Raw genomic sequence first — 24,358 nt, forward strand, 5'->3', positions numbered from 1 at the left:
CAGTCATAACCTATCCCCGAGGTAAGAGACCTTGGGGACCCTGCCCATAGCAAAAGTCCTCAGAAGCCACCTTCCAGCCTAGGCAGTCACAGAGAGGAAAAAACCCTGGCTTTCGACTGGAGGGTGAGGCAGGGCAAGACCACGCCCCCCTATGATTTAGCCTGCTTAAAGGTCTCATCCTGAAGGAGCCTGGAGACTCGATGCTTAGCCAAGTGCACCAGTGCAAGGGCAGTGCAGTAGCAGTGACCACAGGAGCTCTCAAGTTAGCTCACAGAGCGAAGATTGCTGAGTCCCCATCACCCGCCAAAAATCCCCAGGGAGGTGCCATGCTGGAGACTGACAGGCCATCATCAAGAAAGCACAGCCCAGCCAGCTGCTCCTTCACTGCAGCCCCGCCCCCAACCACTTGGGAAGGGAGGGAGGACCAGATGAAGAGGCTGGCAAGTGTTTGGGGACAGATTGTGCAAAGAAAGGCTGTGAGAAGCTCACACTCAGTGGATGTGGGACTGAGAGCCATCAGGAAGATGACAGCACTCTTGCATTTCAGGCTCACTCAGGGACCCGATGCCTCTCTATTTAAATATTCTCTTTCTGTCTCTTTATCTCTTTTCTCTCTCCCTCCCTGCCCCCTCTCATTCTGATCCCAAAGCAAGTATAGTTAAATTCTTTTGTTTGTTTGTTTGTTTGCTTGTTTGGTTTGGTTTGGTACCAGGGATTGAACGCAGCATGCTTAAACACTGAGCCACATCCCCCGTCCTTTTTGCTATTTTATAGAGAGACAGGGTCTTGCTGAGTTGCTAAGGACCTCATTAAATTGCTGAGGCTAGCTTTGAACTCATCATCCTCATGCCTCAGCTTCCAAAAGAGTTGAATTTTTGTAAATATAAATTAAATATCTAGATCAATAACTCCATTCTGTGTTTGCAGCTTCTCTATTTAAGGCTGAGATGGTCAAAATACAACCTCTTCCTCCCCACAATCCCCCACACTTACTCTTTCTCTCTCCACCCCACAAAACCACCTCTGACTGGAGCCTTCTGCTTTATGCTGGTGTGGCAGCCCTGGTCTTCTGATTCTAAGGCAAATCAGCCAGGCTTGAAGGGCTGTCCTGTCAGCACCTAGGACCATCTCGTGGAGGTCCTATCGTTCAGGACAGATCACAACAAACAGACACACACCTTCTCTTGGACAGCCTTATAAAGGGAGAGTTCTGACTGGAATATATGCCATGGCCATGACAGGGACAAGAGGGCAGCCTGAAGTCTCAAGTGTGTGTGCACGTGTCCAGGTGAATGTGTGTTGTAAGCACGTGTCTCTGAGTGGTGGTGTGTGTGTGCTTACATACCTGTGTGGTGTGTATGTGTACTTGTGTGCATCCATGCACACTCATGAGTGACTTTGTGTCTATAGATGAATGCAGGCCTATGAATGAGTGCATGTTTCAATATATGTGTGTCTTGTTCATGTGTGACACATATGTATATATGTGTATACGTGTGTATGGGCATGCATGCCTGTGTGTGTGGTTGTGCATGTGTACATGTTTGTCTTATGACTGTAAACATATATGCATGTGTGCAAAAAATATGTAGCTCTGTGTGAACATGTGTGTGTTGTGCCTTGGTGTGTGTGTGTGTGTGCGTGTGTGTGTGGACATGTGTGTGTGTATACTCCTAAGCACTCTAGCTGGAAGCCTGCCCTACCCCGATCCCTTTGCATTGGAGATGGGGAATACAAGTGTGGTATAATACGAACTGTATTCGGTCTTTGTCACAGAGCTAAAACCCCTGGAATTTCCAGCTTGATAGGAGTATCTTATTCATAGGGAGACCCTTTGATAACAACTGAGTTTATGCTAATGCAGTGGCTTAGGGTAGGCCCCACAGATAACCTCAGAATGGGGCCAGACACCAGAAAGACCAAGTAATTATGGGATTAGAAGATTGGAGCTTTCTGCCCCACCCACCAGCCTCCAGAAAGAGGGGAGGGATAGCGCTGGAGATCAAGCTCTCAAAGAGGGTTGATGAGCTTCTGACTGCTGAAAATAGGGGGTGTGTGAGGTAACATGCCCAGAGAGAGCATGGAAGCTTGGCACGCACGCCCCTGCCAGACCTCACCCTATGCATCTCTTCATCTGGTATTTACCCCCAGCTTTTACATCTTTTATAACAAACCAGTAAACTTAAGTGTTTCCTTGAGTTCTGTGAGCCAAGGAGCAAAAATATTGTGTTCAAGGAGGGAGTCAGAAGCACAAGCCACCCACTGGGATGTTCGATTGGTATCTGAAGTAGGAGCAGTCTTGTGGAACTGAGTCCTCACCCTGTGGGAGCCATCGCCAGGTAGATAATGTCAGGACTGAATTGAGTAATAGGATGCCAAGTCGAGGTCTGCTAGAGAGGTGCTTGGTGCTGGTCACAGAAGTGTTCTATGGTGAATGTGAGAGTAGAGTAGGTGAAAAGGGTTATTTGGATTGTTTTGTTTTTTAATTAATTTATTTACTTTTGCCTTTATAGTAAGGTTATAGAGACACCTTCATTCTTTTAAAGTAACTGAAGGAAACATGGCTTCCTTCTGCTCCTTGGCCTGAGTCGCTGGAATGCCTAAGCAGCTCCAGCATTTGTGTCCAGATGTCAGCTAAGCAGGCTGAGTGCTGCCCAGAGGCATCTGAAGGACAGGGAAAGCAGAGGCAGAAGTCACCAGCCCCATGCCTAGAGGCTAGGCTATACAACCTGGAGAAAGGGCTTCCTTCCTGTCACATGAGGTGCCCCCAGAAGCCTTGCCCTGCCCCCAAGAGGCCAAAGAGACTACCTTCTCTGGACTCTCACAAAGGCGTGATAGGGGTTTGTGGCTCCCCTCCTTATTCATCCCTTCTTGACCCCCAGAGGACAGGGCCTAAGCAATGGCTCTGCTCCTCCACCTCCCAGGTGTAGGGCTTACCCTGGACTCTGGCAGGCACCTGAGCACACCAGCAACTGTGACCATGTACCCACCAGGGATTAGGGGAACATAACAATACAGGTTCAGCCTCCCTCACCCACACTGGGGTTAATGTTGCCCATGCTTATGCTTATTTTCAAGAAGATTCCAGAGATCCCACACTGGGGCGCTTCTTGCTGGGTCCAGATGGAGAAAACATCTGCCCTTCCCTCCCAGAGCCCACCGGAACCAAGGCTACTGCCAGGTCGAGAGTGAGCTGACATATCCCAGGTCAGCCTTGGCTTCAAAGGGAAAAATTTTTACCTGCAGCTTCCAAAATTCCACAGCAGCAGAGACATCATTAAAAACAGACACAAGTCAGCCGGTTTCTCCCCTCTCGCTGACACAGAGGTGCTTCTGTAGCTCAGACACAATAACCCTATGTTCACATAACAAGTTCACTCTTGCTGGAGCATCTGGAGAGAGGAGTTCCAGAGGAATGGTTTGGAAGAGGTCTACTGTGCCATACTGATGCCCTGATGGGGATGATAAAGCCCTTTTGGTATTTGCCCAAACTAAACACTGCCTTTTCTCTTCTTTCCAACCACTCTCCAGAGGTGGAGGTGGCTAATTGGTAATCCAATCAGGTATCCTTGTCATGTGTGTTGGTTCATTGCTGTGAATCATCTGGCTCCTAACAGATAACAAAGCAGTTTCCAAAACTCCTCCTGGCACATTCACTTTTTGGAAAAGAGATGCTGGCTCTGGGCAGTAACCATTTTGCAAAAGGAAAAAGACAAAGTCAGAGGGTGTCAACCACCCTGAAATTTACATGATGTGTCCACATGAGTTGTGCAGCCAGCAAGCCCCTCAATGAGGGAGAAGAAAAGCTGCATTCATTTGGTGGGTTATGCCATAACTGACTTAATAAAAATTTAAAAAAAAAAAAGTGTGGAATTAAAGCCAGGAGATTTGAGTCACACTGGCTTGTCCTCTATGTGGCCAGATGACTTTGGGTCATTCCCTCATCCATTCTCTGTCCATGGTTCCTGCATCTGAAGTGAGAGGACTGACCTCCTTGCCACCAAGAAACCCCCTGACTTGCTGCCTTTTACAACCTGGGTCTGTTGCTATTGCAGTAACCACCTAGTATGTGGATTTCCAGAAAATAGAATGTGCTTGGTTCCAAATTCAGTGTCAAAGAACTTCCATCACTGCTCGGGTTATATGAGATGAATATAAAAATATCTTGGAATATCTTGGTTCTGAATTGGTGGGAACAGGAGTGAAACAGGTGGAGGGGACTGCCCGTGTGGCACAGCTGGTACAACAGCTGGACAGCAAATGTGATTCTGTTCACCTGCTGCACATTTGTCCACTGTGTTCCAGAAGACATAGTTTCCCTTTTGGCAAAGCAAAAGCCAGAAGCAGAAAAAGAAATATTTGGGCTTCGGTCACTTCAGTATTCCCAGCACCTAGCACAGTCCCTGACACATAGATTTTTCAAAAGAAAAATCTTTTGATAATTTCCAGTAGAGAGAGAAATGAAATTTGTGCTGAATAAATGGAGACTTGTCTCATTTTGTCCCAGTCCCATGGACAATACATTTAATCCCACTTGCCTCTCAAATCCAAAGGCATTCACCACGTGTTTGTTGAATGAATGAGCTGATCCAATAATCAATTTGCTCAGTCAGTCACTCGCTTCTTTCTTGTCTGTCTTCCATATACAGTTGGTTGACCTTCAGCCTTACTGGTGATTGGATGGTCCCCTGGAAGGTGGGGGAAATTCTTAAACCCACATCTTCCTACAGGGATCTACAGAACAAGTCTAGCTTTCTAAGAATTTCTATTAAGGGAAAAGGTTGTTTGTTTCTCTGGGGAGAATTGGTTTTTTTGGTCTGCTTTGGTTAAGTTTGAGAAGTATACTGAAAACAAAACTTTTCCCTCTTACCCAGAATCTGCTCAGTTTGTTCAAATCCATCTCCATCACCATCTCCATTCTTCCCTTCCCATCTCATCTCCCCCTACATTCCAGCTCACCCTTTTCTCATCTCTTTAAGGAGCCCATTTGGTCTCCATTCTTTTCTCTTCAAGCCTTTACCCAGATCATCCCCCAAATATCTACTATAGCTTTATCTATTCTAGGACTTTTTTTTCTGAATAAATCCTCATCTCATACAACTGCCTCCATGTAGCCTTGGCCCATTCCTCTCACTCTATCTCACTTCTGTGATGACTGTATTTGTATTTGTCTGCATCTGTTTTCTGTTTAGCTCCCAAATATAGGAGTCCTATATATTCCTATATGGGGAACTCTTTTTCTTTATCATATGTCCAAGAAATGCTTGTTGATTGACTGAATACTCCAGGTGCCATAAAGGAAAATTCTTTGGAGATCATGGTTTTTATTTTTTTAATTAAAAAAAAATAAGTAAAGGAGGGAATATGATCTGTCTGATCTTTCTGAAACTTTCAGACTCTGTCAACAACTATTTGGAAATAAATTCTTAGGCAATTAGATCATGATCTCTTGCTTTCAGACAGCATCAAGAGATGAATATTACCTTCAGAAAAAAAAAAAAAAGATGTGAAGACTAGAGCTGGAATTTGACCCTCTTGGTCATGTTGGGATGTTGCAACACTTAGAAAATTCAAAGGCTTAAGAAAGAAAAAGTCAACTTGGACGGATATGAGTCAAAACATTGGATTTGCTTTCTGAATTGCTTACCCCTTGATTCAAATCCTTCATCCATTCTCCTGGTCACAGTGCCAGCAATAGACATTTTCTCTCAGAAGTTCTTTTATTCAGAACTTTTTAATGCAAGAAGTTCAAGAATGTTTGTGCCAAGGATTCAGACTGGGATTTCAGGTCTGTGTAAACTTAAATTCCTGGTCTCTTCCAGAGTTCTAATTAGCATTTGCCCTGTCCTAAATAGATTTTTTTTTTTTACTCCCAAAATGTTTCTTGTTTTATTTTGTTGTTGCTTTTGTTGTTGTTTGTCTATTTGTTTGTTGTCATTTAACTAGCATCCTTTCCCCTTGCAACTCTTCCCTGGTGTGTGGTTTCAACACATGTCCACAAATTCTTTGACATTTCTCAGCTTCTGGGGAGGGTCTCCTGCTGCATCATAACATAATGGAAGGGAAAGCAAGTGAGTGCCAGAGAGACAAGGGGATTGCCTCACTCAATAACAACCCACACTCACACTAATAGAGTCCTTCAAGAGTGAGAACTCACTCTTTTGCTTGGGTCCCACAAGACAGCAGAGCCCTCATGACCAAAACACTTCTTGAAGATCCTACCACCTCTCTTTTAGGGATCAAATCTCAACATAAATCTTGGTGGGGGACAAACCATTGTGGAATCACAAAGGCCTTGCAGCTTTCTCCTTGCTTAGATTATTCCTTCTGGAGAAAGATAACCACTGTGTCTGCCAAGAGGCCACTCTAGCCATGTATGGCAAGCAGTCCACATGGCAAGGAACCGAAGCCTCCTGCCAACAGCAGAATGAATTTTTCAGCTCTGCAAGTGAGCTGCCTTGACAGGAGATTCTGCAGCCCCAGTTAAGTGTTCAGATGACTACATCCCTGGCTGGTGGTGTAACTGTGACCTCATGAGAGGCTAAGCCAGAATCCCACTCCTACACCACTCCCAGATTCCCACCAAAAAGATGAGATACAACACAGGTTTATTGCTCTTTGTCACCGGGGTTTAGGGTAATTTGCTTTATGGTAATAGACTAATATATTTGGTGTCATTTCCTGATGGTCTATGATTTGGTAAACAGAAAGACCAAGGGTCTGAGAATATCCCACCTATCTCTAAACAATGATTATTTGGGGACAAACATATGCTCAGTAGTTGACTTTCTGTTCTCCACTTTGTCATTTGTGATAAGTTGTGGGGTCCCCTTGGGAGGACCTACCATGTTGGTAGAATATTTGATAAAGTATGATTTTCCTTGAGAAGCCTGTCTCATAGCAGGTATTGTCTTAAAGGTGATGCTTAGAGATTCAGAGGAGAATTAGATGAGACCATGTGAGGAAGAAAAAAGAACTCTGGACTGAATGTCTAAAGTCTTAGGTTTTATTTCCAGTTCTACCACCTGTGGTTTCTGTGATCACAGGCAAATCACTTCTTTCCTTTGGACCTCAACTTTTTCATATGGAAACAGAGAAGTCGGTATTACATCCAATCCTCACAGCATATGTCCTATGGAATAAATGCCAGTGCCTCAGAAGGGAAGGGTTCTGGGGTCAAATCCATTTGGGAACCAGTGGACTAAAGTTAAACAGACTCCTTACAAAGGACTTCATAGAATCTCTCATCTGCTAATGTGAATCATGGTTTTTCAGATGGGGATATGCATCATTTCCCAAACTTATTTGACCACTGAATGCTTTTGTTTTCAGCAACGCATCATGTGAATCTAAATTGTTTTTGGAACATACTTTGGAAAATGCTAAACTGATGATTTCTAAGGTTCCCTTCCAGTTCTAATAGGGTATGTTTCTAAATATGCCCCTTCCCCAAGGAGACTCTCAGTGGGGGCAGTTCTGCTGTCTAAATCCTGAAGCAGGATCTCAGTCATTCACTAATTTATGATTGTTCTTATTCTATAAACATTAGTTCTGAATCACAGGGTCCACAATCCATCCACCTCTAGGTGGGAAGAAGTAGAGAAAGGTAGAGGAGGTCTATGTGGTAATAATTTACATTGTTCTTTTTGCCCAGTGTTTCTTAATAATGCAATAATGTTGGCACATGTTACCAGTTCTACTGATTTTAGGTCAAATGTTTGAATAAATGAAAACATGGCTGATATGATCATTGGGCACCCAGCATTTCCTCCCAGTGGGCCTTTCTGTACAACAGATGCTAGAAGGCTAAAAACTACATTTCCCAGATAACCTTTGCAGCTAGGCAAATTACGTTCTGCCAATTAGATGTGCTTGCTTGAGATTTGGAGAGCAGAAGTGAGGCAAAGGTGTCCAAGTCTGGGGCTACTTAAGCTGGCGTTGAGCTCATGAAGACTGAGCATGACTAGAAGCAGTTGCTGCTACAGAGCTTTTTGGGTTTTGTTTTGTTTTTTTGGCGCTGGGGATTTAACCCAGGAGTGCTTCATCACTGAGCTACATCCGCAGTCCGATTGATTAATTGATTGACAGATTGAGAGAGAGAAAGACAAGGTCTCACTAAGTTGCTGAAAATCTCACTAAATTGTGGAATCTGGCTTTGAACTGGGATTCTCCTGTCTCAGTCTTCCAAGTCACTGGGATTCTAAGTTTGTGCCACCACACCAGGTTCTGCAGCAGCTTTTTGACCCAGTTTATTCCAAAAATATGTGGGTGGTTTCTGTTCTGCACTGAACCCTAACCAATAAGCTCTTCTTACAGAAATTATGGAAGATTCCCATCAGCCTCTGTATGGAGCTAAATTGGGTCAGTCACATGTACCATAGTGTTGAGTGATGGCAAAAAGGCCAGCTGTAACAGTGTGTTTGTCCCAGACTCTAGAAAGAAGCAGGGTTCTTTCCCCTGTCATAGAGAAACCAGGAAGGCCTCCAAAGCCCACATTGAAAGGTGTCCAAATAGCCACCAGCAGAGTAGCTAAAAAAAAATTAGGGCTCTCCTTCCTTCCCTTTGACAAAAACCTTGTGATTCCTATAAACACAAAGACTCCTGACCTTATATTTAACTGAAAAGGTACCATCATCACCACTTAACTTTCAAAGAAGAAAAATGTCAAAAATAATAGTTTGCTCTGAATATACTAGAATTTCTTTTTTGAATAAAAAGTTTACTAAAAAGGATGAAGCATATTTGTCTTTATTTTTTGCAGAGGATATATTCTTTTTACAGAGCATATGAAGTTAGGAATTCTACCTCCCCTAGTTTTGTTCTGTTTTGGAGAACTCTAAAGTCAAGAGGGACCTTGGAGCTGGGCAAGATGGTGCACGCCTGTAATCCCAGCAACTCAGGAAGCTGAGGCAGGAGGATCATAAGGTGAAAGCCAGCCTCAACAACACAGTGAGGACCTAAGCAACTTAGTGAGACCCTGTATCAAAACAAAGAATTAAAAGGGCTGGGGGTGTGGCTCAGTGGTAAATCTCCCCTGGGTTCAATGAGTACTACCAAAAGAGAGAGAGAGACAGACAGACCTTGAGCTTCACTGTCATTAGCATTGATGCAAAGGAAGCATTTAATCAGACTTGCTCAGACACAAATAGATAAAAACAAAAAAGCAGAGCTGTTTGAATGAAGTGAGGATGGTCCTGTCTCTCTTAACCTATCCATAGTCTAGCTAAATCTTCCTCTCGTAAGGCGTTCTATGGAGGGGGTTGGGGAATGTCCGTGCAAGGTCTCTAGAGCTAGAAGGCCATGATCAAAAAACTCTCATTTTATGGATAAGAAAACTAAGGCTCAGAGAGGTGTGATTTGCTCAAAGTCATACAACTTATATATGGCAAATCTGGGGTTCTGTGCTTAGTTAGGTGAGAGGTCTTCCCACAACATCACACTGCCTCTAGTCCCTTCTGTCCATGCTTTGAGGCTTCCAGAACTAGCTAAAGTCTCACCTTCATAGTGACACCTGACCTGACCTCCCCAACCACATGGATTGTTACGAGCTTAGGTTCCATACAGTATGACTGTCTGAGCCTCTTACTAAGCACTCCCTCACTTTATCTTTTTTTATCCTTTTTCTTCTTTCCTCTTCTAGATTTAAAACTTTGGTTGGTAGACTCCCTTTCTTTACTTCTGAATATCCCAGAAATCAGCTGGTACTCACAGAGCATTGCCCATAAACATTGATCAAAACTGTTAAGTAGTAGAGACTTTAATTGTTCCCCAATACCCATTCTTCCATTATTCCATTTATTAATAGTATCTCTGTCCTTGAACTTTAACTGAACACATGGCTACCTAAAGATGATTTCTCAACATCCTTTGCAGATTTTCCATATATAAGTTGTAAAGTGATTACATTTTGACTAATGAGATGTGAATGGAAGTAATATGTGCTACTTCCAGGTCATTTCCTTAAAAGAAAACCATTTGCTCTGCCCCTCCTCTTTCTGCTTAGTCTTGGTTGACTTGGGGAAATAGCTTTAACCATGGAGAAGAAAGTCATACTCAATGGGTTAATGAGGCAAAAATATATAAGGAGCCAGGGAGCCCAGGTAACTTCATAGAGCAAAACCATCCTGATCTGCCCATCTACTTCTGGGCTCTTATGCAAAAGAGAAGTAAATGTTTATTTTGGCGGGGGGGAGGAGGTCATCTTGTAACCGCAGATTACCTTGTACCTTAACATGATCTGCTGGTCTATGTCATGTTGATCTCTGAAAATCAAACTAGTTCATACCTACACTCCATCTTGTATTAAGTAAAATTCCAATATGAAATTATCACTGGGCCTAAAAGAAGAACGCCCATTACATATGTTTGACTCCTTTGATGTAATGTTCTGAACACCTACCATGTGCAAGGGATTCAAAAGGATGTTAATATTGAGAGTGAGGGGCTGGGATTGTGGCTCAGAGGAAGAGCGCTTGCCTCGCATGCGTGAGGCATTGGTTCGATCCTTAGCACCACATAAAAAAGTAAAATAAAGATACTGTGTCCACCTATAACAAAAAAAAATTTAAAAATATATATTGAGAGTGAACCTTCTCAGGCCCTATGCTACATTAGTCATCCCATTTTGTCATTTCAATAATCCTAAGAAGTATTTTAATTCACATATCATTGGTGAAGAAATTGGGACACAGGTAGATAAGTTACCTGGTAAGGGGAAAGCTGGAATTCCTTCCTAGGCCTGTCTGTGCTTTCCTTACTCAACTCCCCAGGACGCTGCACCAGTACTATGGCTAATGCCCTCAGAGACCTCACAATCTGTGCAAGAGAACAGATTCACAGGCAACTTTCTCTGCCACAAAGCAAAAGGAAATGCATCTATAGAGGAGGACTAAGCAACACAGTTCAGGGTTGCTCAAAGAAGGAGTGAATAACTCCAGCTTAGGAGACTGAGAACAGCTTTGACAAAGCAATCCTTATTTGCACTGACCTTTGAGAAATTAGTATAAGTAGAAAAACAGAGAAGGGGAAGGAACAACACAGCCCACTCAGAGACCCACATGAACAAAGATAAAAAGAGGCAGGGACATAGCAAACATGTGGGAAATGAGTAGTGGCCCAGTGTCAGTGGACCACAGAGGCGGGGAGCTGGCGCTGAAAGGCAGGCCAGGGCCAGACCAGGGAAGGCCTTGTGTGCCAGGCTAGGGCTGAAATTCTGCCATTTAGGCAACAAGGAATCACAGATGTTTGAGAAGGGATGTCATGCAACCCAACGTGTGTGCCAGCATGAAGGAACAGGAGAGGCAAAGAGTCTTGGCTACAGGAAAATCATCCATACAACTGCTGATAAAAGCCTGGACAGGGTTGGGATTGTAGCTCAGTGGCCAAGCGCCTGCCTCACATATGTGAAGCACTGGGTTCAATCCTCAGCACCACATAAAAATAAATAAACAAAATAAGGATGTTGCATCCATCTATAACTAAAAAATATTTTTAAAAAAGAGCCTGGTCAGAGGATGATGAAAATGAAGATCCCCAGGGACACTGCCTGGATGTGGGGATGTCAATCAGCATTTTGAAATCGGAGTAACCAGTGACAAGCCTGTTTGTGGAGTCTGCAAATTGGCTATAATTACCTTTATTCTGTTTTTACTTTTAGTTAAAAGAAATTATTTTGCGGGAGGCGATGTATATGTGGCTCCTGTATTGAAATTAAGATAAAACAACAATTAAGGCCCTGGAGCCCACATATCCCAGCAACAGCGCCCACAGGCCCACAGTTCCAGTCAGGGCCTCCTTTCAAGTCACAGGGCTCACAGCACACAAAAAATAGATCCAGTGGTATGTGCCCCTCAGCTTGTCAGTAATGCAGTGTGGCTGGTTTCTGGTTTATATGCTACAGGGAAAACGGTTGAGCTTTCTAACAGACAACCGTGGAAAATAAAGAGTTCTAAGGATAACCCCGGAGAGCAGATTTCATGGGAGCAATGAGGCAAAGGGTGCGGTGATGAATGGTGATGGAAAGTGTTGGGGTAACCCTCCTCTACCCTCTCATCCGACACACATGGAGTTTTCTCTTTCAGGACTGTTATAGCCCCTTTTTTCCTTTTCAACCACCGACCACTCAATTCTTGGAGGGAAAATTAACATTCATTATGCAATTTATCTCTCTCCTTTTAATCCAGAGTGTCTGTCTCCAAGGTCCCTACTCAATAATTAATGTTTGTTCTCATTTTCCATTCTCCAGAGCATCTATTCTTGAACTGTGGGGTCAACAATTAACACTAATTATGGCTTTTCCTCCCTCCACCGTGGGCTCTCAGAGTCCCAGGTTGCCGGCTCCTCCTCGGGGATGGGCGTGCATGTGCTCCGTTGGTGCAGCGCGCAGGCGCACAGGAGGCTGCCTTTCCCAGGCCTCCCAGCCGCTGAGCCAATCAATAAAGCCCAAACGTTCTTTTTTGGCAAACTCCCTAATATATTTATTACCAGTAATGAGACAATGAAGCAAAAATAAATAAGATACTTGAAATAAATTGAGGTGGGTAATTAGCCTAAAAGATCTCTTTTCCAGATCAAATTTGCTAGGATTCTCTGAATTTTTCTTATTATCTCACATCTTTCTCTCTCTAGCTCACTTCTGGCCGCCCCCCTTACACACACACACACACACACACACACACACACACACACACACTTTCCCTTTATAAACCATTCTTCCTTCATTTAGGATCCACTCATGGGGCCTCTTTGCTGTTACCTGTCCCTGAACTTTCTTTCTTAGGTCTGTCATCCTTATTCTCTTCAGTCATTCAAACAGCATTGTTTTAATATATTTCCATTTTGACTGACAAGGACAGTTAGGAGAAGAATTCTCACCCCTGGTGGCTCTAACAGATCACAAAAGGATTCATCAAGAGCTGTGAAAAGCTTGTCTTGTTGGCTGAAGTCAGATGGGTTGGGATCCCTCCTCTCTGGCCTGGTCCAATTTGCCCCTTGTTTGGGAGCTACAGCTGGAGACTGGGGCTCCTCACACTTGTGTCTCAGTCCTGTGGCTGCACATCTCTTCAAATCTGGGCACCTCCTCCAGCGTATGTCATACGTTCACTGTTTTATGTTCTTTCTGTTAGAAGTTCTCTCAGAATTTCAGCATCATGGGCCCAGGAGTGTTTCACCTTTAAACATCTTAGATTAAAAACAGTATTTTCCTCAACGTTTTAAAAAATCCTAGATCAACATTCTCTCCCTAGTGGCATCAACAGATTCTCAAAACTATCCAACTGATGCTTAGGCATCAAGGCAACTCCTTGTTTTTTTCCCCTATCTTGGGGTAAGGAAAAGGGACTTTCCTCGAGTTTTTCACACTCTTAGGTAAACTCCCTGATTGTTTTTCAGTCTATGAATCTGCCTATTCAAACATCAGCCATGAAGAGGAAGGATCCAGTATCCAGCAAGTCCTGCAAAGTAAGCTTTTCCCTAAAAGACTGTCTCTACTTGTCTGTCTCATTTGACTCGTGAACATATGATTTTCATACCTACACTTCCAGGAGCACATCGTGCCTCCCCTAATATACCAGTAAAAGGGGCTTTACTTCTTGGGAAGCCTGAGAAAAGTGGAGTCCTCATGAATTACTCGTGGACAGCCCAGTATGCTGTAATCTGAGTGTAAATATTAGAAAACACTAGAATTTGGCTCCAACCAAATTGCACTTAGCTGGTCCAAGAAGGGTAAATTGCAGGGCTGTCCTGTGGGTCCCACAGGCTGTACACTCTACAGTTCCCACAATAATGAGGTGGACATTGCTCCCTGGAGTTGTTCACAGCTCAGCCTGCAGAACTACAAACTAGGAAGCTCTATGGAAAAGACCCTCCGACTTGCATTTTAAGTGGAAGACTGAGGCCAGCTCTGCCTCTTCCGATTCCTTTAAGTTTCTTTTCCCCCATGGAAAGATATACAAAACTTCGTAGCTCATCTTCCACCCACAGACAGGGCTGTTGCTGCTGCTGCTGCTGCTTCAGACCAGGGGGAAATGATGATTAGGTAGACATTCTCTCCCTCTCCTAAAAATAGTCTTTGATTAACAGGGAAATTAACAGGCGGTGGGGGGGGGAGAAGCAGCTTGCAGGAGGGATCTGGCCTAGTAACAGGAAGCAACAGATTGAGGGCTGGAGCCAGAGCTGGGTGGAGGCAATTGTTCTTGCCAGAGATTGCAAAAGTAGGAGAAAAGGCACAGACATATCCTTGCCAATCTCAAAATCTCTAAGCAGAGAAATACCTGCGAGTCTAGACCCTGCATTCCCCGCTTGCTATCTTCTCAAGCAGACACCCTGACCTCAGTAGGAGGAACTTCAGTGTTCATTTGCTCACTTTCACATTGGGCCAAAGCAACTCTTAAATAGCAGCCTTCTAGTAAGATGATGATGGTGGTGGTGGTGATAATGATGTTGATGATGATGGTGGTGATGATGATGGTGGCGATAGTATGGTGATCATGGTGAATGATGATGGTGCTGGTGGTAGTGATAGTTACCCTACTTAGCTCTGATATGCCAAACATTGAGGTTTTGGTTTTTTTTTTTTCTTTAAAGATTTTTTTAAAGATGGACTCAGTATCTTTATTTATTTTATTTATTTTTATGTGGTACTGAGGATCGAATCCAGTGCCTCGCATGTGTGAGGCAAGTGCTCTACCACCGAACTACAGCCCCAGCCCCTATCTTCACTTTTTATCTAGGATAATGTGGCTCAGAAAGGTTAACTGACTTGCCCAAAGTTATATGAAGTACACAGCTAGAATTGAATCCTGCATTTTTCTGATATGCCTGGTTACTAGTGGTATCAATATAAATAGGCACATTTCTGTCTGATAATATATGACTTCATAATGACTTCTGCAAACAAATGGCTTCTGTTGAACACCCATCTCCCCCTCCAATTCCCCTTACTCAGTATCAAATACCCTTTTGTGGGTCACTGAAAATGACTTTTTGCAAATTTATGGGGAAAAGAGAAGAAACTGAAAAAAAAAAATAAAACTACGGGAGAACCAGTGTGGAGGCAAATTTTCAATCAAGATAGTCTGTTTTACAGGATAGTTCTTCAAACCAAAACATTCTTCCTAGTACAGCCAAAAAATGTTATAATTTCACTTATTTTTTATTAAAATGTCACCAAACAAGAGATTTTCTTTGGATTAAGAAGAATCCTCTTGGGCTGAGGGTATAGCTCAATGGTAAATAATTTGCCTTGTATGCATAAGGCCCTGGGTTCATACTTCTGAGAAGCTAATATATAGTCATTCACACTTTAGTGAAAATTTAATCAGTAGTCCTTTTGCAGCCCAGCTGAGATTAGATGTACTGAGGGACTAAAAGTTCTGATACAGGACAGAAACAGAGATGAGTTATTTGGAAGTAAGTGGAGTTTTAAGGGTTGAAACATTCCTGACAGGTGGAAGACCCCAGAGAGCTTGGATGAATAGAAGCACGTCAGTGTATGGAGAGGGGGACACTGGAAGAAGGAAGCACAGTAAGGGAAATGTAGGGTGTCAGAGACAAACTTACCCTTTCACAGCACGGCCCCATGGCCAGCTCTATATCCAAGAAAGGGAAAAGAAATTTATTCTTTCTCCTCTCTACTCCTAATAACTAAAAGATCATAAACTAACACAAATCTCTTGCTTCCAAACTTTAAAATATACTGTTCTCTGTGCTTGGGGCACAATCCTCATCTCTTCCTATCCAATGTATGTTTTTTTAATTGTGGTACAATACACATAACCTAAAACTTCCCATCGGAACCATTTTTAAATGTACACAGTAGCACTGAGTTACAATCACATCGTTACCAGCCAATCTCAAGAACTCTTTTCATTTTGCAAAACTGAAGCTTTATACCCAATAAACAACTCCACCTTCTCCTGTTCCCTAACCCCCAGCAACCTGTACTACTTTCTGTTATCCTCAATTTTTACCCCGGGTCTTGGTTAACTCCTGTTAATCCTCAGTTCCCGATTTAGCTCTCAAGCTGAGAGGCAGGTTTTCTGCTTCCCTCAGCCCACCTTCCCACCCCCACCCCCCACCCCCACCCTCCTCGCTCTCACCTTCCACCCTTCCAACCTAGTGACAGGCCCCTCCACATGCACACAGTGTATCGATGCTTTCCCCATCACAGCATCTGTCTCACAGTATTGTTGACTTACTAGACTTTTCTCTTTATGAGACTGCAAGCCTTTTAAGGGCAGAGTGCTTTAGCATGCCCAGTACCCGGTGCAGTGCTAGTGGTGACACACCAATTGTTAATGTTTCCTAAGTATTTGCTGCTTGAAGGATTTCAGTTACTGGAGGAGTTAAACAGGGGTTTTTGTTTGGTTGTTTGTTTTGTGTTTTCACATTGACTTGGGAGTCTAATCGCCATGCAAAACATAGTCTCTGCTGGAAAATGCATTCCATCACTGCCCGTACATAAGCTCAGAGTGCCACTTTCAGAACTTAGAATATAAGAACTTTAGGGGCTGGAGATATAGCTCAGTTGGTAGAATGCTTACCTCGCATGCACAAGGCCCTGGGTTCAATCCCCAGCACTACAAAAAAATAAAATAAAAATAAGAACTTTATTTGTTCCCTCCATTTGCTCAATGACCTTAACAAAAATCCCTACATCTCTTTGTGTCTAACACAAAGGAGATGGATGTAACAGTAATATGAAAATACTTGATTTGTTTTTAAGGAGATGGATGTAACAGCAATATGAAAATACCTGATATCCTCTTGAACTAAGCTAAAAGAGCAATTCATGACATCTTGTTAGAGTCTGTAAACAAGTCAAAATAACACCTGGCATTTTGCCAGGGGAATGTTAAAGTTCGTAAACAAGTCTGGATGGTGCCTGGCAAAATGTCAGAGGGAGTGGTTTGAGAAGTAACAAAACCGAGCCATTAGGTGTAGAGATTCCTGATTGGTTGTCTGATGTATCTAGTTTATGCTAATTAAATAAGCTCTGTGGAATGTATAAATACTGCTCCTGTCCTGCAATAAACGGCTCCCACTCCTGCTGTATCAACGTACACAAGTTATTCGTCACCCTCCGCTTATTTTGCCCAGCCAGCCGGGCTGCGGCAACATCTTTGCATTGGAATCACCTACATAGCTGTTGCAACTTTTTGTTTTCTTTTTGGTCATTTGGTTTTAATGAACATTGTTTTCAATAAAAGTGATAGTAGGCTGGGGCTGTAGTCAGTGGCAGAGCACTTGCCTGGCATGTATGAGGCACTGGGTTCAATCCTTGGCACCACATAAAAATAAACAAATAAAATAAAGTCATGCTGTCCCTCTACAACTACAAAAAAAATTTTTTTAAGTAATAGTATTCCATATATATTATATAGATGGTGAACTTTATGGGTATTTGTGAATGTGAAGGTTGGTTTCAATTATTTGCAAATTATTTTAAAAGTGAGGGATACAGCCAGGTGCTGTGGTGCACACCTGTAATCCCAGCAACTTGGGAGGCTGAGGCAGGATGATTGTTAGTTCAAAGCCAACCTCAGTAATTTAGCAAGGCCTTAAGCAACTTAGTGAGACCCTGTCTCAAAATATAAAATAAAAATGACTAGAGATGTGGCTTGGTGGTTAAGCAACCCTGGATTCAATCCCTGGTACAAAAAAAAAAAAAAGGCTGGGAATGTAGCTCAGTGATAATGCACCCCCTTGGGTTCAATTCCCAGTATTATATACAGAAAAAAAAAAGGTCAGGAACACATATAATTTGTATTTTACAGAGGCATTAAGTCAAATCATAAACACTACAAAGCTGGAAGAAGACCATCACTAAGCTAGTAGATGAGCCTGACAATACACCAGCACCATGTCTCCGTAACGTGGTTTATAGTCATTATAACATCTGCAATAGCTCTTGTGCCATTATTTTACATAGAAGAGCCTTTATTCATTTATATTTAATATACATATATATAACCTACATATACACATACACATATACATTTTTAAAGGCCCTAAAAGACCAACTCTTGGGTCAGAGATGAAAGTAAGAAAAAGTGAAATGGTCTAACAATTTGATGATTCTCTGTCCAAAAAAAAAAAAAAATAGTTTTTATAAATCTCTCTAACCTTTTACTTATAGATTCACTAATAGTCTAAAGAACCCTCCCTCTTTTTTCACTCCAACTTCAGTTTTACTGTGGATATGATATATCAGGGATATTTACAATCTAAGGATTCTTAAAATTCTCAAGGTGTGTCCCTCCCAGGTAGCCAGGATCTGCTGTCATTCAGTATTTGAAATGCATGAGGGAGGAGGCCCAAGCAGTGAAGTATTTGGTAAAATGCATTTTCAAGCTGAAATGAATTTTAAAATTGTGTGTGTGCTTGCATGGTGTGTATCAGTTTTATTTCTCAACCTATAATAAAACTTAAAACATGATTTTTTTTGTCAGAGTAATCAAAAAAATATAATTTTCATTAACCAGTCATCAAAAAATATTTCTTTTAAATTTTTTTAGTTGTAGTTGACACAATACCTTTATTTTATTTATATGTGGTGTTGAGAATCGAACTCAGGGCCTCGAGTGTGCCAGGTGAGCGCTCTACCGCTGAGTCACAACCCAAGCCCAATAAATATTTTTTAGAATACCTTTTTCCTGAACTGGGATTGAACCCAGGGCCTCACACATGTTAGTTAGGTAAGCACTCTAGCACTGAGCTACATCCCCAGCCCTATAAATATTATTTTCTGTTTTATCACATTTCAAATATTTGTGTTATCTTCTCATCAAAAACAGTCATTAAAAGCATGAAGTTTTTCTTTTTTTCTCTCTCTCTTTTTTTTAATGAGTTTTTTCTTAAGGCCTTTTTCCCTCTTAGTTTCTGTTGCTCTTGCTTTCTTCACACATTCCCCTGTGGCCTAAGAATTTTCCTCTATTCTCCATTCAATTCCTCATTTGAAAATTAATGTAAACACCAGCTGGGGATGTGGCTCAGTGGCTGAGTGCCCCTGGGTCCAATCTCTGGTACTGGAAAAAAAAATTAAATTTAAAAAAAAAAAGTAAAGAAGAAGAAATAGAGACTACCCCTAGAAACTGAATTGGCTGGTCACTTTGTATGCAGATGTAGTTTCAGCTCTTTCTTGAATTCCCTTCCTCCACATGGTCGGTCTTCTATCACAAATATCCTAATCAATCCTGTGATGTATCCTGATTGGAGGGCTTCTCACGTAGTTGATATATTATTACAACACAATTCAAATTTAAATTCCATCATCTAACTTGGCTTCCATTTGGGGCTTGGTAAACTGCCATGCACCTTTGGACTTCCCCATTAAAAATAATTCATAAACTTTTGAGAGAAGCTGGTATTCCCAAAACGAAAGCCAGATCTTTGAGACTTAGCTAGTCTTTGTCTAAGAAAATATAAGTAAATAAAAGGACTGCTATTCCAAATTGGAGGAAAAATACAGCCCTCCTATTTGCTAGGCACTTCCACATTTAAATTCAGACTGACTCATATTTTCTAGATCCATCTACTCCCAGGGGTATATCTTTAGCCTGGAGACTTTCTCAGGTCTCCAGGAACTATTTGATATGCCTATCTCACCCTCCTCCTCATCTAGGAAGATTTAAAGGGAGACTGTGTAGCATAAACAGGGTCTTAAATCTTGTCCCAAGAATTTGATAATTACAATACCAAAAGGCCATCTTGGGTCTTGGTCTCCTTCATGAAACAGGCAGACTTAAAATTTATTATAATGCTACAAACGCTCTATAGGTCATAGGCATCTTGAGTCATCCCATATAAAATAAAGTATTTTTAGATATTCTTAAGGCCAGCAGGACCAGAATAAGTCTTCCTTTTATAGTTAAGTTTATACTGGGAAGAATTTTATTTTAATAATTTGGAATTTGCATTTGCATTTTCCATTTATGACCAAAACCACAAAACCATGAAGGTACCAGGGCTGGCACTTAAGCTTTCACCTACTGGTTTCTGTTGGGGCCAGAAGTCCACTATGAAGCTGTGAGAAGGCAGGGCAGTTTCTGAGATCTTTTTGGCTGTGGATATGTCCCAGGCAATGAGATACTTACTACAAGTTATGGATTCCATGAGAGCATTCTAGTAATCAGAAAGCACTCATCCCTGAGAGATTGTATGGGTGGGAAAAGGCCCTAATCAGATTTAAAGAGGTTCCTGCCAACACCTCTGACCACTACTGCCCTGGTAACCACAGAAAATATGGCCACCTCGGAGCCTGTAGGAAGGTCCATGTTCTTTGCCAAGCCCTGACATGTATCTAGGAAGGAGCCAGGTGGCCCTCCTAGCCTGATAAGGTGACTCTTTGTAGTTAGGTTTCTATTTTGACATAGATGAGGCCCATGAGGCCCGTACCAAAGGAAATAAATACCTTGAAACAACTGTCATAATTATGATTATGTTCCATTTCTCTTTAAACAACAACTTGGGAATGGAACACTGTCCACGGGGACTTAGAAGGAAATTTTAAGAGGCCATATTCTGTCTAGAATCTGATGCTCTTTCCTGCTTTTTAGGTTTTGAGTGTTAGCTGAAGGATCCCATGATCTGAAAAGGCAGAAGGGGTTTGGGATGAGACCCCCTCTAATAAGGGTCATCTCTGAGACGGCCTGGTTATCTGGCTAGGAATGCTATCTCCTCACTAAAAGCCTGTGGTTAGATTAATGCAAGCGTTTGAAAATCTGCTGGGGCCTGATGGTGGGCAGCCAGGGAAGGAATGTGTTTTCTGTTTATCTCTTTAGTGGCAGAAATGTTCATCACACAAAGACTGTGAGCTCCCAGGTTCAGGCATGCCTGGAAGTGGCGCAGTGTGTAGCCCGTGTATACACCAGCTCCTGGGCAAGGAGGAAGAATCAGACCTTGTGTTCACAGCCAGGTCCCTGGGTTGGTCAACGGGTTAGTCAGTTTCTCTGACTTGATCGCAGGGATAGATCTTTCCATATTGTTCCAAGAGGCAGTTTTACCACCCCCATTGCTTTATCTCCCAGGAATGCAGTTGGAGTGGTGTCTCCTCCTTGACAGCTGGGACCTCAGTAAATTACCAGGGTCTTGACCCAAGAGATGAGAAGTCCTAAGTGATTTTTCAGTCTCCTATCTAAAAATGTGTTTACATTTCTTGAACTCTGGCTGACTGATTCATTCTCCTGGTGTTGCAAGAACTTCCCTTATGCATTAGAATTTATAAGTTTCGTTTCTGAGAGACCCAAGGTTCTTTCCAAGCCACAGTGAAGTGAACCTCATCACAACACAATTTGACTGGGCCGGATTTGTCCAGAGGATGGATCGCCGCCAGGCAGCTGTGATGTGGCAAGCTCCAAGCCAGGCGAACAGGAGGCAGGGATGTGGAGGGAGAAGCACAAGACGTTAAGTCAGGACATCTGGGTTCTGGTTCCTGGTCTTGTGCTATTCTGAGATACGGCCTTGAGCCAATCTCATAAAACCACTCTCTAGGCCTCAGTTTCCCCGAAACCTGACTTAAAATAAGAAATGTTTAAAGTCTCTGCAGAAGCCATTTTCAAATAAGACAGAAAGGAATGGCTGAGGGGGGGAAAAAAACGGAAGATCAACCCACAGGGGACCTTTTTTCAGGTCAAAAAGACAAAAATACAGAGTCATGGATGGTCACAGGCTCGTAAAAGGGCTACTTATGAACCAAGAATGGAGAGAACTTTTTGTTGGACACTGATCCCTTAGAGGAGACTAGAATCCTTATGAGTAGAGCCATGTGCTTAGCTAAATCTTTTCCTCAAATAAACATTCCTTTATAAACATTACAGTTACTTTCTTAGGGAGAGAAAAAGAAAAAATAAATTCTACCCTGAAGCATCATGGAGTCTTAGAGTCAGGCAGTCTTGGACTGAAGCCCTCACTAGTTGTTGGCATTCCATATCATCATAGAGGAGAATCCTGGGGATTACACACAACACCATGTGGTTCCTCCCTCTTGACGGTCTTCATCATGTCCATTAGTCTCCTCCCACCAGCCCCACCTCAGCCTTGACCTTTCCTTTGTTCCTTGTTCCCACCTCTCCTGTCGCTGGTCCACATTTTGAAGGGAAACGGAAGTCTCTCATCTCTCTATCTGGGAGTTTGCAGAAGCCTTTTCCTACTTTAGCAAAGGGTAATCATACAAAATTTATATTCCACAGCATCAGCAGGTTTTTTCCATCAATATTTCCTTTTTAATTTCAGTGTTATTTGAATTTTAATAGCACGAAGAATTTACTTTTGTTCTTCTAAAGAGCAACCAAAACAAGAAAAAAATCCAAATTTGAATACAAGGTCTTAACACCATGTATAGTGTGATGTTTAGTCTGTGCCTGTAAAAGTCACAGGTGTTATTTGGTGGATAAATCTGAATTCCATAGGTGTATATGTGTTTATAATTTTACATACCTATGAAGTAGGGATGCATGTGTGTGGTTCATATAAAAATTCATGAGACCTAGATATGACAACCTTGATTCTTTTTCTCTCCGATTTTCAACATAGCAAACACTGAATCTGGAACCAATCTTCCCATGAATCTTTATGAAATTTCACCTTTGACCCAAACAACAGAGAAGCAGGTACAGTATTGACTCTGAATGAGCATGATACTCGGGATTAAGACTCTTGGGTTCTTATTCCAGCTTGCTGAGTGACCCTAGGTGAGATTCTTTACCTCTCTGAGCCTCTTTTGCCTACTCACTAAAATGAAGCACATAAACCATCACATCACAGAGGTTACTATACTCAGACTTGGAATGTCTTAACTGAGCTTGGACTATTGTCTGGATCTTCATGTATATCAATAGGCTGAGAAGGCTTTTCCCTGACTTGTTCAAAGTCAGAGAAGGAACAAGGAAACACCAAAAAGCTATCCTCTATTGAGGCAAAAGGCACATATTTTCATCCCTAATGGGGGGAAAATTATCAGTCATGGAAAAAAATGTGATGATCATGAAGAAAGAAGAAAACATTTCCTCTATTAATAGATACTAGGAATATCTATTAGTGTTTCAAGGTCATATGTGCAGAAATATTTACAAGTCTGCGTCTTCTTTGGAAGCTCTGAAGCTGGGACCACCTTCAGATTCCCGCTAGAGAGTCAACTCAGGGCAATTCCTAGAGCTGAATCCAAGTCTCAAAGAACCTGAGGCAGAAGCAGCGCAAAGCCCAGGGCACTCAGGTCTCTCCCTGCTGTGTGACAGTCTCTGGGGCCATGATCTCTTATTTCTCCCATATCTCCAACTTCCTGCCACAGTCTGGCTCCCCTCCTCCCCTTCACCTGTTAAAAATAACAATAGAAATGGGTGTTTCCCCAGTGCCCATGCAGGCTTCTGAGGTGGGCCTGAGCTCACTGTTGGAACCCAGGCTTGGGTCAGGCCTCTGCTGAGGTAAACACAGCTGGGCTGCCCCTCCCTGCTACAGAACCAACCATGAAGCTTTTTTGTTTTTTGTTTTTTTAAATGCCTATTTTGAAGACACCCCTTATAAGGAATCTAGAGGCTTTAAAAAAAAAATAAGAGAACCTGTGACTAAGGAAAATATAATATGGTATATTTTGATAATTCCACAACTCCAAAGGCCATGCAGATGCCTCCTCCACACTTCAAATTCATGCAGCCCCATGACTGCATTTTAACATCACTGGGAATGAAAGAGAACCTCAGTCATGTAATATTAAGTCCTAGGCTCAATCATGAACTTTGCTGTTAGAAAGACGAGCACCAGGCCCTGGGTCTTAAAATTGAATCCTGGTTCCTCCTGCATAGCTGTGACAGGCTTTACTATGAGAACTTACTAAGAGAACTTCATGGACCTCCTTTGTGAAAAGAGGGGGTAGTTCCCTCCAGAACCAGTTGGTTCCTTATAAAGTCTCAGTGGTCTTTATTTCTTTAGAAAAAAGCCTGAATAAGAAACCCTTTGAGGAAAAGTCTAGGGGGCCCCACCAGTCCCCAAACCCAGAGAAAATGGGGAGAAGGTTAGGCCTCTCACAGCCCCTAATTCTCAAAGCTAATGGCCCTTTATTGGATTAATCACTGACTTCCATGTTAACCACTTCCTCAACCCACTCCACATAAATGACTAATTTCATGTTTACTATAAAGCATCTGGAAAGGATTTAGAAACAAATTTCTGCACAGCAGATTTCAGTTACTTACCTTGATGGGCCACTGGCAAACAGGGTGGATTCCTTCCACTGTGGCCTTTCCCACTCTGAAGCAGGCGACGGATATCACACAAAATTGATTGTAATCAGCATCAGCCGTTCCTGCCCTTGTTTTTTTTTTTTTTTTTTTTTTTTTTTTTTTTTTTTTTTTTTTTTTTTTTTTTT

General features: G+C 42.3%; 1 protein-coding gene across 3 annotated transcripts in view; it reads left to right on the forward strand.

Moving 5' to 3' along the window:
- Kiaa2012 (KIAA2012 ortholog) overlaps window positions 1-24,358 on the forward strand; it is a 112,503-nt gene that overhangs the window by 40,456 nt on the left and 47,689 nt on the right. For all 3 annotated transcript variants that reach the window (XM_048808325.1, XM_048808323.1, XM_048808324.1), the window contains exons 11-12: window positions 13,390-13,458; window positions 22,531-22,607. In XM_048808325.1, coding sequence (XP_048664282.1) covers window positions 13,390-13,458; window positions 22,531-22,607 — 146 coding nt within the window. The remainder of the gene's footprint in view (window positions 1-13,389; window positions 13,459-22,530; window positions 22,608-24,358) is intronic.

The sequence above is a fragment of the Marmota marmota genome, unplaced genomic scaffold (genome assembly GCF_001458135.2).
Source record: "Marmota marmota marmota unplaced genomic scaffold, marMar, whole genome shotgun sequence".
In the NCBI taxonomy this organism is placed as follows: Eukaryota; Metazoa; Chordata; class Mammalia; order Rodentia; family Sciuridae; genus Marmota; species Marmota marmota.